General features: G+C 39.6%; 1 protein-coding gene and 2 long non-coding RNA genes across 3 annotated transcripts in view; 1 reads left to right on the forward strand and 2 right to left on the reverse strand.

The window, feature by feature from the left end:
• Positions 1-854: 854 nt before the first annotated feature.
• The window catches only part of rngtt (RNA guanylyltransferase and 5'-phosphatase), a 116,204-nt gene continuing 96,770 nt past the window's right edge, over positions 855-20,288 (reverse strand). The window contains exons 14-16 of the mRNA XM_082147934.1: positions 9,777-9,843; positions 4,006-4,129; positions 855-2,295 (exon numbers count right to left, since the gene is read on the reverse strand). Of these exons, the coding sequence (XP_082004060.1) occupies positions 2,141-2,295; positions 4,006-4,129; positions 9,777-9,843 (346 nt within the window). The 3' untranslated portion in view covers positions 855-2,140. The remainder of the gene's footprint in view (positions 2,296-4,005; positions 4,130-9,776; positions 9,844-20,288) is intronic.
• LOC309482568 overlaps positions 2,304-20,288 on the forward strand; it is a 97,835-nt gene continuing 79,850 nt past the window's right edge. The window contains exon 1 of the long non-coding RNA XR_014200301.1: positions 2,304-2,640. This is a non-coding gene — a long non-coding RNA (uncharacterized lncRNA). The remainder of the gene's footprint in view (positions 2,641-20,288) is intronic.
• LOC309482598 lies at positions 18,640-20,288 on the reverse strand. The gene is made up of 2 exons (XR_014200334.1): positions 19,474-20,288; positions 18,640-19,376 (listed from the first exon to the last, which is right to left on the reverse strand). It is a non-coding gene; the product is annotated as an uncharacterized lncRNA (long non-coding RNA).

Consider the following 20,288-nt stretch of genomic DNA (forward strand, 5'->3'; position numbering starts at 1 on the left):
GCCATGCCCGCGAGCGCCGGGTTCGCCTTCCTCTTCCTCGGCTCAGTCACTGACTGCATATATTCCTCCATCTTCAGCTGCTGTGGTGGTGTGGGAGTTTGCTGCTGTGAGTCTTTGAAAGTCGCGACCTCGGGCTACTGAACATGTATTTGCACTTGAATGAAAGCAGCACACATGGACATTGTTCAGAACTTAACCAGACTTATTTTTATTTTTTTGGCTTAACAGAAACATGTCTTTGGATCCAGATTCGTCAAACATGAACCCATTTATTTGTGTTTTATTTATTTTTTTGCAATACATAATTATTTAGCGAAACTACTATAAATAAAATATGATCACTTCTGAAAGACAGATTGTTTTATCTGTTTTAATTAGATGATTTAATGATGAAAAACCGTATGTTTTGCATTACCAGTGGCATTCTGACGGTATCAGCTTAAATCTGCTGATTTATGTTCTTCATTTTTCAAAGCCAGGATTTGTCACATGACTGAAGGTCAAGTTTATTGAAAAGGGATTCTCCTCATATCACAGGGTTGAATCTATTGTTATCTGCTATTATTGCAATAATTATTGACAGAATTTTAGTTTTTCAACAGCGGCCTAAAATAATGGCTAAATAGATATTTGGCTATTGGGTCATAATAACAGTAACTTTTCATGTTACATGTACTTGCTATAGTAATAACAGTAAATTATGCAAAATGACAAGCAACTAACGTTAAACCAAACCCTTATACCATAAACTAAGTAGATGTTGTTGAATATTGCTCAGTGTAATCACCCTGTAATAAGGACATGAGGAAGTTATTACATTACAAAGTCTACGAAGATTTTTGCCCTTTGATTCAAATGACCAGAGACTTTTATTAATGACCAGAGACATTTATTAATAGGGTCAGTTTTGATTTCATGAACGACTACGCTCTGCATTACTCGATATCACCCAGATGCTGCTCGTCTTCAGTCTCATCATGAGCATTTTGAGGCATCATAAATCCATCCGAAGTGCAATATGTGCTGCAATCACGGTCTAATCACTTGAGCATGCAGATGAGCTCAACACAGCCTCATAGTGTCGCGTTTCTTCATTTGTCTTATGAATGTCAGGTGTGACTCACTCCTCCAGAGACGGGGATAATGTCAGCTCTTCTCAGACGTGTGGATCTGCTCTTTGCACACCAGGTTTCAATATTGTAAACACTAGATGAGACGTGTGAGAGCAATAGAGAACGCCATCAACTTTAGCTGTGACAGTTCAATTACGAGTGACAACCGCTGAGATGTTCACACATCCTTATAAATGACAAAAACAAGAATTGCGACAAATCCAATGATGTCGTATCACATGACCTAGAATCAACACGGACACAAGATACAACTGGTTTCAGTCTGTTGTTTGACTCTTACCCATTTCAGCTGAGGCTATATATCATTTCTGACTGAGCAGGAATATCTTGTATCAGTCCGTTGTATGTAATGCATTGTATGTGAAGGTATTGGCAGCTGGCAATCTTTATTTTTGGATTTATTGCTTTAATATTTTTTTTTCTTTCTCCAAAACAACGAGCCAAAACATCCAGGAAAACTTAAATACACCTGGCATTATTTAAGAAACAAAACCTGAGAAAAAAGGGTTGGGGCGACATTTTCAAATCAGCAAAATGACATACAAAACACTCATGATCCTATGCTTTACTGATCAGTACTAAGAGTTACAGGTCTGGTGAGATTTCCACAGTGTTTTCAGTGTTTCAGGTCTGAATCTAGACAATCAAGCACACTTTACTGTTCTGCTCAGTTAAAAAAAGTAGCTGCAGAACGAAAGAATGCAGAGAGAAGGAGCGCCTGTAACAAATACAGAACATAAAAAAAGAAAAACAATGCAATTCATTTGAATTTTTATTCTTTTAAATAAGAACGTGCCTCGGCACTCAATGTTGAAACAAGCTCTCTCAACAGTGTCTTTAAATAGATCGTCAACATCATCAAGATCAGAAGCCAAAGTCAGGCCAAAAAAACACAACGTTCTGCAGAAGTCTCTCCTCTTGCGGCGCGGACCGGCAGAGCTGCGGAACATTTGGGGAATAAAAAAATATCAAACTGCTTGAGTTGTGTCCCGCGGGATGACACTGCGCTACTGCGGGATGCTGTGGTTGGCTCTCTTCGGGGGAGGGGGGGGCATCAGCTCGGAGTCGGCCGGGTGCTTGCGGGACTGCATCTGAGCGCACCGGTCCAGGAACTCGAAGAGAATCTCCTTCGTGACGGGGTGTTGGATGCTGTTGCACACAGCTGTGAGGACAACAAGACACAGGTGAGAACAACAAACCCATACTGGGTCTTCAGTTTGCCTCAAACAATCTCGCTGAGCAAGTGGAGTTGTCAACTTGTTCATAGCTAGCTATAGACCTTATGGCGCCAGAGAAACGAGGGCGCCGCCATCTTTAGAATATTGTCTTTTAACTTCTGTTTTTGCGGTCGCTCTGTATATTTCTATGGCGCTGCTGTCCAGAAGTAATTCGCTTTTGGAGTGGATTTACTTAATGTAAAGTAAACGAAAGTTATCATGAGGATTGTAATGTTTAAAACAGATGTCTTAACAAATGTCAGTCGACCGGGAAGATTTTAAAACAAGCCGTTCATTAAAGCTGCAGTCAGCAAGTCTGGCAGATTGGGTCGATTAGCCAAAATTTTGAATGTTTACAACTCTCATGCCCCTCCCCCACTACCAGCGAGCACCCTCCCATCGAGGTCGTGCTCGTCAGTGCGTCACTGTGCGTGTGTACCTGATTTTCTGTGAACGCGTCCGTCTCTTCAGCATCTATCAACACCATGGACTCGGAGGTAGGCTGCCCTGGCTAATCTATCCATAGATACCAATAACCGAGGAATTGGAAGCTTGTTAGTAGATTTTCTCTCCGCCATCACGCTTCATGCAATCTCCAGGCGAACTTCAGGCGTGGCGTGTGCATGTGATATTAACGTGCGCGAGTGAGGGGGGGATCTGTGGCGTGTGCACGACCTGTGATTGACAGTCAGATCTCACACCCCCCTGCGCTGATTGGACCCGATGATCCAGGAGCGGTGGATTTTTGCAAAACAAATAACACGCTCCAGGTGGAGTTAGAAGCTCGGGTTTTTTTCTAAAACCACCTTATTTATGTTGTTCTGTCGGATTATAGTGTCAATTTCACTGAATATGATCAAAAAAATGTTGCCGACGGCAGCTTTAATAAACGCAAAATCGCTGTGAAAATACAGACCGGAAGTCAAAAGACAACGAGCGCCGCGCTGAAAAGGGGCGGAGCTACATAAGGTCTATAGGAATAATAAACTTTGGTTTAATGGTGCAAACATTACATCCAACTCTGTTATATTGCATGGCTTGCGAGTATATACAGTCAAAACTAAAATTATTCAGACACCAGATATCATTTTTGATTGTTTTACTAGTGTGTGCAGGACACTATAGTTCGTTTATGTAAGAGAGGAGAGCAAAATAAAGTAAACTGTGACTTATTATACCCAAAAATTCTTCATACGGTGACTACCAGTAAAATTAATAAGAATTTGGGACTAAAAATTATTCAGACACTTTGACCTGAGCATGTTTTGCTTAATGTGTTTTCATTAATTGCTAATGCGACCTTTTTACACCACAGACTGAACAAAATGAAGCATTGCTTGGTAATCGGTTGACCTAAACTGGTATTATCTAAATGTGTAGTTAAATTTAACAGTTGACAGCTATTCAACCTTATTCATCTGTGAGACGGTCTAACAGAAGGATGGACAAAACCAGTGAAATATCAACTGATTTGATAACTCTGAGTTCTTGTCATATTTTATTACCATTTTCTAAACTATAGAGAATAAACTGTGATAATGTGAGAAATGTTGAAGGTGTCTGAATACATTTAGTTTTGACTGTATGTCTCATCTAGTCACCAACACAGAAACTGAGCTTGACCCTGGCTATAGTTTAACACATGTGGATCTTACCCATGGCTGTGTCATATGAGTTGGGGAAGCTCTTGTCAATCCTCTGCCGCATGAACACCCAGGTGTTATTGACGAACGTGCACTCGATTATTTTATTATCGTACTGTTTCAGGTCCTTTGATATCTGGAGCAAAACACAATTTTGAGAAAGAGATTACACAGTTGCATCATTCAAACCGAAAAGCATTCTTGTAAACATATACAAAACACATTGTTGAAGAGTTAATTTTTTTTTCAAAGTGAAAGTAGAGAGATGAATAAAACCGTTTTTTCACCCAAGCCTTTGAGAAGATGGCATTAGCCGAAACCCCCCGATTAGCACATCCTCCTCCTGAAGTGCTACGGTTTACAGTTTAGCTTCAACAGCAATTAAAGAGGTGGATGATTATGATTTCACTTTTCTAACTGTAGTTAGTGTGTAATGTTGGTGTTTGAGCATAAACAACATCTGCAAAGTTACGCCACTCAAAGTTCAAAGCAAAGAGAGATTCTCTTTTACAGAAATCGCTTATTAAGGACTACAACAAACGGCTAGAGACTACAGGAAATATGCTAATCAGTGACTTGAAGATAGTTAACTCCACATCAGCAACATACATTCACCAACTAACCATTCAGAAACGTCACTTGTGCGTGTCTGTGTGAGGTAATCAGAGCTACTAACACACACACACACACACACACACACACACACACACACACACACACACACACACACACACACACACACACACACACACACACACACACACACAAGCTCTTGAAGCTCCGCCCTCTGTGCCGGGAGCAGCAGCTCATTTGCATTTAAAGGGACACACACAAAAACGCTCACCCTCAACACAAGTGACAATTTTAACATAAAAAAATATCTGTGGGGTGTCACATGATTTCACACACACACACACACACACACACACACACAGACAGACACAGACACACAGACACACACACAGACACACACACACACACACACACTGGGGACATCAGAGACTTATTTTACATCTTGTGAAAAGGGCATTATACCACCCCTTTAAACACACCTGAACCAGCTAATCAAGGGCTTCGGGGTCACAAGACACTTTCAGGAAGTTGTGTTGGGGCAAGTTGAGTCAAGCTTTGCAGGATGTCGGACCTCCAGGTGCAGGCTGGGACACCCCTGGATTAATTCCATCTTGATTCATTACAAAGTCTTTTGACAGCTTTGTTTGTCTGGTTTTCAACAGTGAATTTTGCGTAAAATAAGTGCTTCATTTGACTTCATTAAGTTGTTTCGCATCTGTTAAAAAAGTTTATTTGTTGACCACTACAAGAGATGATGCAGGAGGAGAGGGACTCAGTGTCGGGACGGACACAAATCTCCAATCTCTCCGCTAAATGTCTCTGCAGCTCGCCTGCTAACCACCAACCAAATTGTTGACACTTTTTGTAGGTTGTAAAGTAACTGCCGACGCGTGATGTGTAATTACTAACACAACACAGATGTCTCAATACATGACAGTTTCACAAAGGCCTTAAGAAAACAGGAGCGTGTTTGGCCCAAGTAAGCGAGAGAAAGGAATATCTCAAAGATAAAGAGACTCGATCCTCAGTAAAGCGTGGCAGGTTGGTGTGTGGAGGAGGACGTGAGCTGGCAGTAAAGCCGCCCCCCTTCTGGGCCTGTTGGCATGATGGGATGAGTAAATATCCTCACCATCCAACAGAGAAGGGCATCTGTGAGCACAGAGGGGAAGCTGAACATTTCAGGACTGACATTCACACACAACAATATTCAAAGATCAATTAACCTTTGGTGGTACGGTACCTTTTCTCGCATCAGACACGTCCTGCCTCTCCGTCGCTGAGAGAACGCAAACACGGGCAACTTAACAGTCTCCGGCTCGGCTTAACAGAGCCAAATATAATAGAGGCGTCTGGCCAAAGATTCAGTGCACGCTTTCACACCCCACACAACTACACACACACACAACGGTGGCAGAGATCCAGGGATGTTGTTCGGCTTTCGTCTGGCACAGAACATGATGCTCCCGTTAGTTTTGGATGGGACCATCATGACACCCCGGTCACCCTCTAGAAGTCCTGGCAGGCATTTACACACACCACACGGTGCCGAAAGCAGCCAAATCCACTCCATCACAGCGAAAGCCTGCCAAACACCTTCGTGGTTTGTAATGATAGTACGGTAGTCGACAATAAAAAAGTAAATCAATTTAAATCAAAGTAACAGTCGGGGGCATCACAGCTCCTCCAACCACATTTTGGCAAATCATCATTACATTTTAAGAGTGCAAACAAAACACGGTTGCATCGACAACATGCAAATACTACGACTACTGCCTATTCACCAACCAATCAGGTGTGACTATCACATAATTAATATTCATGAGTCAAGCATTTTGATATGGTTCATATACCCCTTTTTAAGAGAATCAATAACTGTGACAAGATTGTTAAAACGATCTCTTTAAATAGCAGGTCCATTCGTGATGCAACTGCAACTTCAGTTCAGATTTGCTCAGTCTTGTGGAAATCAAATTATTTGGGATGCTCTGCATCAGACTTGACTTGGACTCAAGAACAAAACTCTATGCATAACAAGGAGAAATGGCTATTTTCTTGAAACTGGGTGCCAATGCTCGGATAAGGAGTCTTTTGTGCACTTCTTTTCATGCATGATTATGCGGCCGTTTCAGTGGCGAGGCCAGAAATCCCCAACAGGGAGGACCTTAGTGGAAGAAAGTGGACCTCTATCCTCTGCCTCCTCTCAGATTTCATTACTGAGTGAAATTTGAATACAATGAATATTTCTTTAGCATTTATAAACGATATTTGCTTGTATTATACAACACAATGTACAGCTGCACAAAGGCACAAATAAGGTTTAATAACTTTAATAGGTGTTAAACAGGACTGTTCCCAGCATGCACCGCGGCATGAGTAAATCATGTGGTGTTGGCTGCAGTTCTGTCCATAAAAAGGGTACGTTTACACGACAACGATGCGCTTAAAACTGAGAAGTTTTTCCATTTAGTTTTCCATGAACAGACGACACCATTGTCAAAACGATCCCCCTTCACACGGATCTGGCCGTATCTCAAAATAATAGATGTCATTTTAAAAACGTGGATATTAGCGGAAATACAGCCTCTTATTTACAAAAGGTAAATATTGATTTATATTGTTTATGTATATATTTGCTGCCATAATAACGGCCCATTTCAAATGTTTACATGCTCCTTTGAGCGGTGATGAAATATTGTTCTTGTAAATACTTTCTAGCTTTTCAGAAATAAAAGTGTAGGCTAGATATTTAAAATGCATCCAAATTACAGTGAAGCGCAACAGTTATCGTACGGTGGTCAGCAGTGGTCAAAAAGGATTTAAACAGTGAATTTTCAATTGATCTCTTCTTGTAAACTCAGAGATCCGGACAGCAATTAAATCACAACACAACATTGGTGTTTGTCAAAAAAACAGTAGGTGATTGATTTTTGAGCAGGTGGTGGGAGAAAAACACTGAAATTCTGGATTCTGACGCCAATATAATCACAGACTAGCCCCTGTACATGTTGAAAATACTATACGACCCCATGAGAAACAATTACCGCCAGAACAGGGCTATCGTGTGTGTTGAATGTTAAGGATGCTACGTGCTAACTTAGATACCTTGGTGTATTCTGTTCATCCTCATTTCTTCTGCAGAGTCTCTTTACCCACAGCTCACAAGGGAAAAATATTACGTGTTGTTACTCTGTGGTTTTCTTTTTGCGTGATTATTTCACTCAAACTGTGAAACAATTATTCGTCAGGATCAGTGGACAGTGTAGCCAGCCACAACTAATAGAAATAGTGGTCACGTTTACACACGTGAAATAAAGAAACACACTTTTTCAATCATATGAAATTACATGTACATTATGAGCTATGATTAGTGTACAAATTTGATTCATTACCAAACCATTAGTATATTCGTGCAGCTGGATTGACTGAGTGGACATTATGTGGCCTCTTGTCTGGGTCATCTGTTTTCCTACAACACCAATAACTGCTTTCATGTCCTAGTCTATAAAAACTGCCCGTCCGCCTGTGGACATTTCACCACACAACGCATGCTAAATAAACAGAATAATTTAATAAATGTTAAAGGAAGGTAGAGACACAGTCAGCGGCACATCAGACGTGGTTTAGAGTGAAGGAAACAAATCAGTTATGAATGAACAAATACCAGTTACCATAGTTACCCATTCATTTACTATTAAGTGTGCATTTTAGAGACAGTAAAAAAAGCCTAAATGGTGTTTAATGAGTTTCTTGAGAAACACTTGAGATTTGTGAACATAGACATCTGACAAAATAATGGTCTTTATGTTAAGTTAAAGTTTATGGGAGAATCAACTCACAACTGATTCAAATAGAGTTGGCATTAGCATGTTGTTAACTGTAATTTAACAACTATAAAAACATGCAAATATCAGATGAAATAATCCTCGACATTTCTACACTAAATGAATACTTTCATAATCAGTGCTTCTCTTACTTCATCTTCCATCCCTCTCTCTCCTGAATATTATTATTCATGGAAAATACAGTCAAATGTGTCAGATTTAGCCAGGATGGCTAATTTTCATCTGTAGTCCTTGGGCAGTTTAATGCAAAAAGTAAAAAGATTACAATATACAAAACTATTACACTAAGATCCCTATAAATGTTCACATTTTTGATTGACAACAGACACTTTTTTTTTTATTTCCAGAGAAACAACAATGACTTAGAAGATATTTTGAATCCTCTAAAAGTACCCCTTCACCCCTTGTATCAGCTCTTTTAACGTATACTCCTTGAATATGGGTTGAGCAAAAATCGTAAAAACCATCACTAAATCATCTAACTGAATGAAGTGTTTCCAGTAGCTCACGGCTTAAGAACTTGTCTATAGCGTTTCATGAGGCTTTAAGGGTTAGTTTACCCAACAAAAAGAAAACTCAGAAAAATCCTTCACTCATTCCAAACCCATAAGACTTTGGAAACACAAATTAAGGTCTTTTCAATTAAACCTGAAAGGTTTCTGTCCCTCCATTTGATAGTCCAGGTAACCAAACCTTAGACGATCCAAAAAGGTCATAAAGGCGTCATTAAAATTAGTCAATAATAAATTAAGTGGTTTAATCAGTCTTGTGATGCGCAAGAACCAATGAGGTTTGTTCTAGAGTGACACGCACAAGTTTCCATGTTTACAAAATTTTATGAGCACTATGTATCCTTGTTGAGATGTGAATAAAAGCCTAAATTGAATCTGTCCATCATGTAACGTGATCGTATTATTTGGATCTTCTAAGTTTTGGTAAACTTGACTTTCAATGGAGGGACAGAAACCTCTCAGGTTCAATTAAACAGACCTTCATTTGTGTTTCGAAGATTAATCAAAGTCTTACGGGTTTGAAATGTTCATTTTTGGGAGAACCAAGAATAGGCTTACACATTTCTGTACAATATGTTCCATCTTTTACTGAGCTTGCCGCAGTGCATTCTGGGATTACCAGCTCCACTAAGGATAAATATGTGATGCATCTTCAAAAAAGCTGCTGTTAAAGTGGGCAGATCAGTGTTTCAGTAAAGACCTCGTGTGTGACACACTGTTCACCTGTCTGACTCAATTAATTAAAAGCACATCATGTAAAGAACACTTGCAAATGACACGACTATCTTTAGCAGCGCCTGTTCTTGCGGTGGGAACGCTGACAGGAGGAATCATCAAAGAAGCAAACCAATCTCACCTTCATTTGTGCAAAGGGCATGTCATAGCTCCCCACGTACAGGAGACCCACCATCTGCGGGATCAGTCTGGAGAAAGAGACAAAATAAAGATCTAAATTAAATTTCACATCCGGAAAAGCAAGCATTGTGATATTCCCCAAGACAGCGTAACTCTGGGAAATAATAGCAGCTCTGCTATGGAGGATATCCTTCGACACTGCCATGTAATTATCTGGGCTTCATAATAAGTGCCTGGACTTTCACAGTCGGGATAAGGTTCCCAAATACAAAGACGCCGAGGGCTTTGTGATATGAGTGGGAATGTTCGGAAGGGAGTGTTTTTGAGGACAAGGATTTTAACATCAGCATCGAAAATGACTTTGAATGGGATGACGATAAATGTAGCACTGGCCTCATCGAGTCACTGAAATGAATGCAATGAATGACAGCAAATAAATAAATCTTGATTTAATGCGTTAATTTAATTAATTAGTTTATTAGTTAAATTAACACATTTAACACACCCAAACCTATGTAGGTCATCTCACATTTCCCACAGCTGATTGGTGACGCACATTATACAGGGCAACAACTCACTGCATGATAGAGCCTATAGAATATATGCACCTACAATTCGAGATATTGGGGCAAAAAATTGAGTTTTTAACCCCTGTATGAGTTTTTGTCTCAATATCACACGAGTAACGAGTGCAATATCACACGAGTAACGAGTGCAATTTCACACGAGTAACGAGTGCAATATCACACGAGTAACGAGTGCAATACCACACGAGTAACGAGTGCAATTTCACACGAGTAACGAGTGCAATTTCACACGAGTAACGAGTGCAATATCACACGAGTAACGAGTGCAATACCACACGAGTAACGAGTGCAATATCACACGAGTAACGAGTGCAATATCACACGAGTAACGAGTGCAATATCACACGAGTAACGAGTGCAATACCACACGAGTAACGAGTGCAATACCACACGAGTAACGAGTGCAATACCACACGAGTAACGAGTGCAATACCACACGAGTAACGAGTGCAATATCACACGAGTAACGAGTGCAATACCACACGAGTAACGAGTGCAATATCACTCGAGTAACGAGTGCAATACCACACGAGTAACGAGTGCAATATCACACGAGTAACGAGTGCAATATCACACGAGTAACGAGTGCAATACCACACGAGTAACGAGTGCAATACCACACGAGTAACGAGTGCAATACCACACGAGTAACGAGTGCAATACCACACGAGTAACGAGTGCAATATCACACGAGTAACGAGTGCAATACCACACGAGTAACGAGTGCAATACCACACGAGTAACGAGTGCAATACCACACGAGTAACGAGTGCAATACCACACGAGTAACGAGTGCAATACCACACGAGTAACGAGTGCAATATCACACGAGTAACGAGTGCAATATCACACGAGTAACGAGTGCAATACCACACGAGTAACGAGTGCAATACCACACGAGTAACGAGTGCAATACCACACGAGTAACGAGTGCAATACCACACGAGTAACGAGTGCAATACCACACGAGTAACGAGTGCAATATCACACGAGTAACGAGTGCAATACCACACGAGTAACGAGTGCAATACCACACGAGTAACGAGTGCAATACCACACGAGTAACGAGTGCAATATCACACGAGTAACGAGTGCAATACCACACGAGTAACGAGTGCAATATCACACGAGTAACGAGTGCAATACCACACGAGTAACGAGTGCAATATCACACGAGTAACGAGTGCAATACCACACGAGTAACGAGTGCAATTTCACACGAGTAACGAGTGCAATACCACACGAGTAACGAGTGCAATACCACACGAGTAACGAGTGCAATACCACACGAGTAACGAGTGCAATACCACACGAGTAACGAGTGCAATACCACACGAGTAACGAGTGCAATACCACACGAGTAACGAGTGCAATATCACACGAGTAACGAGTGCAATACCACACGAGTAACGAGTGCAATATCACACGAGTAACGAGTGCAATACCACACGAGTAACGAGTGCAATACCACACGAGTAACGAGTGCAATACCACACGAGTAACGAGTGCAATATCACACGAGTAACGAGTGCAATACCACACGAGTAACGAGTGCAATATCACACGAGTAACGAGTGCAATACCACACGAGTAACGAGTGCAATACCACACGAGTAACGAGTGCAATACCACACGAGTAACGAGTGCAATATCACACGAGTAACGAGTGCAATGTCACACGAGTGCTGTTTTCGTTTCGAATAGCATGAGTGCAAATGTGATACTGATTTTATACAACAGTTTAATAAATAATAAAGTTAATAATTTTAGACACAATATTGTCTGTTTTTGTCAGTGAAAATATTACATATAAAGCCACAGCAGAACGATTGTGTCTGTGAGAACACAGAGTAGATGACGTACTCATTTAGACATTTACAGCCGCCTACTGGCAGTTTTAGTTTCTTATTTAGTTTCTTATTTCTTATTTAAATTAATTTATTTTTTTAAATAATTTCCTACTCCACAATTAGTTACAAAAAAACATAAAAGTTTAAATTTAAATTCGGTCATAATTTACTTTCAAAATGCTTCATAAAATGCATAGTTTTAGATATATTATCCTCAGACTTGAAGTTAAGCATGATTAGACTTGCGGGATTCACTTTAATTGTGGATATAAGTTGTTATACCACATCCACATAATATTTTATAGATTTAAAAAATATATTCTTAATATTTTCAAATGTCAAATGATCAATTATAAAAAATACAACAAAATAAGTCTTTTAATGTCTGTATACCACAATCACAAATGTAATATCTTTGAATTATCCTCATTTGGGAGCTTTTCTCAGCCAATATTAATCTGCATATTGAACAGCCATAATAATCATCAACTGAATGACCACATCATACCTGACATCTCATCTGAAAGCTGACAATCTTCTCTAAATTATTCATCTGACTGAAAAATGAATAAATGAGGACTGGAAATGGATTCAGAATTAGAATCTAATGATCATTGCAAATGTTTTCTATGTCTTTAATTTCCCCCACAAACAGACTGTAGGACACTGCAGTCCTCTCATCACCGGCGGTCTATAATGGTCCCAGCTGTTCACACGCACACGCCCACTAAAATGTGTTACCATCCAAAATAGTAGTAAATCAACGGGGAGGAGACCGGATCCAAACCCTGACACTGAGGGCAAAAGAGCTGCCTGCCAGTCAAGCTAATGGTGCGGTGTATTTGGAGCATCCCGAAACACCGAGACTGTTTTTAGCCTCTGTTACCGAGCGCTTGTTTTGTCCCTTTGAAATGCAGATCATCCGCACAGCTTTTCGTCAAATAATGAAACTCAGTGTAGTTGTTTACATGGCCATTGGAAATCAACTTCAGTGTGAACCAGACCTGAACATCAGCGACTGATTGGTCCACAAAGGCTCATCCGGCGTGTGTGTGTGTGTGTGTATGTCTCTCTTTCAGCAGGTATACTTCACACTGGTGTGTCATTACTGTTTCCAGAAATGGTGTAGCAATCTGTGAACTGCTGAAATGTGCATTTCTCTCTTCCTATAATAATTAAGACCATCAAGCTCAACCATCTGTTGACTGCTCAATAAAAGAAATCATTTAGGAGTATCTGGTTGTCTTTTCCACTTGATGATAATGTTTCAGAGGAAATTCTGTGAAATGTGTTCATGAAACACTGACATCAACAGACTGGATGAACCGGACGGCTGTGTGTCAATCTGTGGAACTGCCGGATCACACACGTAAAGTCCTGTTCACACTGACAGTGATTAAACGGTTACCACGGTATCCAACCCTATCAGTCGCCAGATCACTCTGCAATATCATTGGTCGTTGCTGTAGTGTGTTACCGCTCATTTGCATGAGGACAAATAAGAGCGTCCTCGATAAAGAAAAGGAGAAAACCTGTTCAAAACACATACCAAGTTCTTATGAATGTACTCTCTGTATTCAAGTTGGGTTCGTATGGTTTCCTCAAAAAGTAAATAAATAAACAGTTTAAATTTAATGATTTTGTGAATGTACTCAGTATAATTCATCTATTTCCTAAAAAATGAATTATTTCATTAAGCTTTGGGAATGTCACCCGAGGACATTATATAACCTGAAGTAACCTTGTCATAAACACATCAAATAATCTGAAATATTAAGAGACTTATTGACCTTGACACACAGTCATGAGGGTCTACAGGTTTCCTCACTATATCTATGTTTTTTTTCTACACCACATGCAACACATGACTTTTAATAGGAAAACAAATGTTTTTGAAACATGAATGAGCAGTTTTGTAAATATATATTTCTAAGTAATACTAGAAGATTATGGCAAACTAAAAGCAAAGCAAAATAATGCTTGGATTATGAACAAATGAACGACAAGGAAGCACAAAAAATGAACAGAGTATGTACAAGCAAGAGTTCGACTCAGAACCAATATCAACCTGTTTTCATGCCCTCCTGCTTCAGTCTCAACAGCGCTGGAAAGCTTTTCTAATATTAACACGGGTCCTAAAGCTCTTGCCTGATCATAACCCTTCTTTTTCCAATGATATTCCCCTGAGCTTTTCTCTTTCACAATGTCTCTCAGCCATCTAAAGCCATCTGATTGGCTCACTCTCTCTCCTCCCATCATGAGTGGACACGCCCCCTACTGCTGATTGGCTCACTCTCTCTCTTCCATAATGAGTGGACACGCCCCCTACGGCTGATTGGCTCACCCTCTCTCCTCCCATAATGAGTGGACACGCCCCCTACTGCTGATTGGCTCTCTCTCAAAAATCGCTCACTGCACCTTTAAGGTTGCCTTTTCAATGAATTTAAGATTTGTAATTCATCTCCCCCTCAATATATCAGGACAGTTGTACCATCCTGATTTTTTAACAGAAATTAAAAACAGATGTTTATGATAGTAAAGGTGAATTAAAGTTATTAAAGGTATGAATAAATAAATTGGAAAAAAGTCAAATAGTCTAAATTGCCCAGTCTCTTGCAGAATGCAAAATGGACAAGTCAGACAAGCAGGGTCTGCATGGGATCCTTGTCAGAGAATGGAGAATGGAGGGTAGCCAAGCTGAAAATGGGACGATATTTCACCTTTTAACAAGTCCAGGACTTCAAAGGAGAGTGTTAGAGTGTTGGCATGTTTCAACTTAAGCCGTGTGACAGAAAAGTACTGATGTCTTGTCATAGAAAGCCTTTGGAAGAACTTGAAAACACCAAATCGCTCAATACTAAAAGTTTGAATGGTTGTGAACAAAATCTTCTCTGCTTGGTCAATGACATACGGAAAATATACTGTAATATCTTCTGCTGTTTTGCAATGTGTGGTTCTAGCAGTCTTGCAGAATTCCCTCTCTCCACTGAAACTGAACTGGAAACTCAGCTTTTTTACTGTAGAAACACAAGGTCAGAGGAGATGTCACTGCTGTCGTTCTCGCATGTATAGCATCAACTCAAAAGACTCAAAGTTTAGCTCCTTTTTTACATTACAGAGTCTGTAAATGCAACAGGAGAAGGTTTGAGTTTACTTTGCCGTTTCAGGTTTTGAGGCAACAAAGACTTTGTAAAGTCTACTAGACCATTGAGACGTGCTCTGAGAGAATTCTTTCTGCTGCTTTTAAAACACATGAAGCGTGTTTGTGGAGCTGCTAGACTAATGAAATGTTTATCTGTTTTCAAAACGCACAAATTCATTTCCTTAAAAATTGTACCAAACGAACCCAAGGTGCTCTCATTACCGCTTCTCCAGCAGTCAGTGCCGTAAACGCACAGAGTCAGGGGTTCTTGTGTTATTTTACCCATCTCATTTCAAAGCTCTCGGCAAATATAGAGGGCATGGTGAGAGGGAAAAACACTCACAGATAAAGAGAGAGAGAGAGATCTGTGTGTGTGGGAGGAGAGTGGAGATGTCATCTTTCTCAGTTTCCTGGCAGGGAAGTAACCCCGCTAATAACCTCATTGCTCGCTGGCACATCTGCTGTGGGAGCGACAGGACTCTGTGACACACACTGCCCATTGGCTTTCTCAATATATATATATTTAACATACATGCTGGACAAAAAGGAAAGAAAAGTTGTGAAACATGTTAATCAAAGCTTTAGAGCAAATTATCCACTGGGTAAAATCCTAACGACGCAGTTATTTGGTCATCAGAATCAAGTTGAAATTGGGCTTTGTCTTTCGAGTTAGCCTAAGTCTGTCTTGTGAAGCGAGGAGGAGCTGCTACTTTCTTGTCAGTGTTGGATTATTGTGATCTTATGTATATGCGGTGCCTAAGCGTAGTTTACAGGTGCTGGACTCTGTTTATCATGAAGCATTAAGGTTTATTACTAATGCAAAAGCCATTACCATTATTGTTTACTGTAGTCTCGGGTTGGACGGCCTGCGTTGTCATCCTGTAGACTTAAGCACTGGTGCATATTTATTTATAAAATGATTCTGGATTTGCTTCCCTCTCATTCACAGCAGTACACCACTCAATAAGGTGTAAAGAACTCTTGTTTTTATACATATCCTGAAAGTCCATACACATATACTGTAGGTCAAAGGGTGTTTAGTTTTACTGCTCCGTTTGATTGGAATTATGCTTTGAAGAGTTGGTCTCTCTAAATTAATTTATGGATATTTGGATATATATTTGGATTTACCTGATTGTAATAGTTTTGAGTGATATGTGTACATGTTGTATATGTACAATAATGTATTTGTTTATGTTAAAATATGTTTTTATTAAGTGTGGTGCCTCTGTCTTGGCTCATGTAAAAGAGATTTTAAATCTCAAGACTTTTATTTCCTGGTTAAATCAAAATAAGTAAGTAACTAAGTAAATAAACAAATAAATAAATAAATAATCACCAGTGGCTGTTCAGTTCGCTTACACGACTCTTATCATCATTATTATTATTTTGGTCACGCTTTAGATTAAGGTCCAATTCTCACTATTAACTATGACTTTTGCCTCAAAGTCCTAATTACTGCTTATTAATAGTTAGTAAAGTAGTTGTTAAGTTTAGGTATTGGGTGGGTTAAGGGATGTAGAATATGGTCATGCAGAATATATGTGCTTTATAAGTATTAATATCCTATAGTAATATGCATGCTAATAAGCAACTAGTTAATAGTGAGAATTGGACTCTAAAACTAAAGTGTTTCCATTATTTTTATTTTATAACGGCATAGATATTTTCTTTGTGAGTTTGAAACACTTTTGCAAGCTGCCTTATAAATCCATCTTTGCCCCAAGAGTCAAGACTCCATTCAAGCGTTCTGTCTGATCTATTTTTAAGTTTTGCTCTACGTATACATGCGTCAGACGAACGTCTTTCTCTATAGCTACTTGCTGGGGTTTTTTTTGTTTTTTTTGGTGGAGTTTATGAAATGGCTTGTCTTTTAATAATGCGCAGGGCATCCATGTCAGTTTTTACGCCCATAGACCAATGAGAAGAGTGTGGGGGCGGGACACTGAGTATACAGTAACAACTGTGCATTTGCCTCAGGGTTTAGAAACTACAGTTCTGGTGTGTTTGAGCAGAAACTGCATTTTAAGTTCTAGCCTCCTTTCCAGATGGTTAATGTGAAATAAAAGAAAGCGTAATAACATTATTTTTAAATGAAAGCTATATCCTTGAATACACAGATGCAGATCTTAAGGCATCTAAACTCGACAAAAGTGTAAAATAAGATTGATGTTTGACATCATCTCATTCCTGGTGCAGAATGTGGCGCTGGACAGATGAACTCTTCACCTCAGACTGAGAGAGCCTGATGGAAAGCACACAGAGCATGCTTTTGCATTATACTGCATACATTTTTTATTGTTTTTCTATTTAAACATTTGGCAAAGTAACACAGCACAGTAACACGTTCGGTACATACAGTATTTACAGTGTATGCTGCTTAGTGTAAAAACGTGCAGTTTGCATTTAGATTCTGGATTTAGTGTCCTATCCACAGACAGTGTTTTCTTATCTGAAAGATTATAAATAAACCTTTTCTTTATAACTGCAAAGCTTAATGTAGAATTCTGTTACACACTAGACAAATTACCATCAATAAGCTTCAAAAATGTAATTTCAAAGACACTGTCTCGATACATTAAACAAAATTAAGCTTTCTTAAAACAGGCTCCTATGGGCAAGAAATATTTTATTTTGCTGCGGATTATGGTGTTATTGTTTTGGGAGAGACATTTCCAATGAGAGAAATTGGAAGTGGGGATTTTTAACCATGAAATGATGCCATGAAAATTTATCATGGTTGACGGAAATGAATATTGTTTCTCTAACATTCTGGAAATCGTTTTGTTGTTTACGGTTTTTGTTCCTTGAACTGTTTCGAATTTGCCTGCAGCAATGTCTTAATAGTAATATGCCACAATAATATCTTAATTATGGACAGTTGGTGATGTCAAGCCTGGTCTCTAAAGCATGTCCCGAGATCCCGGTGATCTGTTCCGGTCCACTGCACTGCTTGCCTTCCTCAAGACATCACACACAAAGATTATCCAATTCCAATACCAAAACACAAACAAGCATTACAATATATGAATGAACCTCATGAAAACAAGTTCTAGTCAAGTTTAAAAATATATACTGTATATTATTATTATTATTTTTACATTTTACCACTGCATTGCATCTTTCTTTGAGTTTGCTTGTAATACTCATTGTTAATGATTATAAGATTCCCATTACTGCAATAAAAATATTGTGCCCCTATTATGGTTTTTCTAATATTACCTGTCATGCAGTGTGTAATAGTGTGTAATAGAGTGTAATAGAGTGTAATAGTGTGTAATAGTGTGTAATAGAGCTGTTTGTGAATGTAAACGCTCTGCAAAGATGTAAAGTCGAAAGTGCACGATAAACAAAGTTATTGCCTACCAAAAGAAAGAATCGACTCTGAACCGCCAGTACGAGTCATCAGGAATTTCAGTCTCATTTCCGTGACCTGCATACGTAACACGGTAATACATTAGCATAATGCTCGCCTATGGTCTTCGTTGGCTGCCCGCTAACAACATCTGCTTTGACCCTCGAACACCGCAGCTGGTTCATGTTGTGTTCATGTCGAGAAGACACTGTTTTCTGCACTGAAAAAGCTAATTCTCTCTGTAAGGACTTCCAGAGGATGAGGATGTGAAGAGTCTGTGGTTGAAATGACCACAGCGATACAACAGCAGGAAAACCTTCTGACGACTGCTTCTCAAATCTCTGAGGATCTAAGTGAGATTTACAAAATGCTTATCCATTAAAGATGGGAAAGTTCCCACTTTATTTGGACCAATTTGCTCCTCAAAATCAAAACCTGTGAGTATGTTTAATTATGGATGTTTCCATTTTCTATTTTTGTGTTTTATATTATGTACGTTTCCGGCTAACTGTCTAACTCACATTATTACTGTCTTACTGAAATACTTCTGCTAATCAGCTGTGGGCCACTATTACCTAAAACTGTATCTATTAATGCAGATTGTCTGTCGTTCTCACTACTCTGACCAATCAGAGCAGAGTAGACCAATCACAACAGACTGGGCCATCTGACCAATCAGAGCAGAGTAGACCAATCACAACAGACTGGATCATCTGACCAATCAGAACAGGGTAGACCAATCATAACAGACTGAGCCATCTGACCAATCAGAGCAGAGTAGACCAATCACAACAGACTGGATCATCTGACCAATCAGAGCAGAGCAGGCTCACGGAAAGAAGGGGTTTAGAGAGACTGGTTCATCCACTGAGTTGTTTGAGAGTCATTGAAAAAGTGTTGTAAGAGACTCCAAAACAAAATTAGGAACCTTTAAAATGGTATAATAGGAGCACTTCAAAATCAGCTTGTAAATCAAAATATAAATATATTGTTATTTCCAAATTACAGTGTCGTGCATTTGTGGGAAATAAAAAACTGAAATTTGTTGTTGTTTTTTCTTTAGATTTTTGGAGTGAAATATAAGCTGGACAAGTTCTTCACAGGATTTACACATGAGGAAACAAAAACAGTGGCTTTGTTTGTGCAGAAGCGCCAGCGCTCTTCCTCTGGATCGCCTGCACTTTAAAGATAAGCTCATTTGAGGACAGTAATGCCTGGAGTCTGGACAGATGGACCGAGAGAAGCGTAAAAGAGGAACGCTAGAGAACTCACACTTTATGAGAGAAATGTCAAGCCGCACATTATCAAAGTCACCAGTCTGTTCAGGAACGGGCCTCACAAATCACACTTTGGTGCATATTATGTTCCGAAAAGTGGCGACTCGAAAAGTTTCTAACGCTAACCGCCTGCGTGTGACTTTCACAATCGCTCCACACATCACAGAGACAAAGACAGCACACATGAGAAATCCTCCAGAAATACACGCGTGGCCTGGATGAGTTGTGGGAAGGTTGTACGGATGTGTTGTGATTTTGGCATTGATTGGCGCGTAGTGAATGCAGTTGCCATGGCGACGGTG

The sequence above is a fragment of the Leuciscus leuciscus genome (genome assembly GCF_965113295.1).
Source record: "Leuciscus leuciscus genome assembly, chromosome: 19".
In the NCBI taxonomy this organism is placed as follows: Eukaryota; Metazoa; Chordata; class Actinopteri; order Cypriniformes; family Leuciscidae; genus Leuciscus; species Leuciscus leuciscus.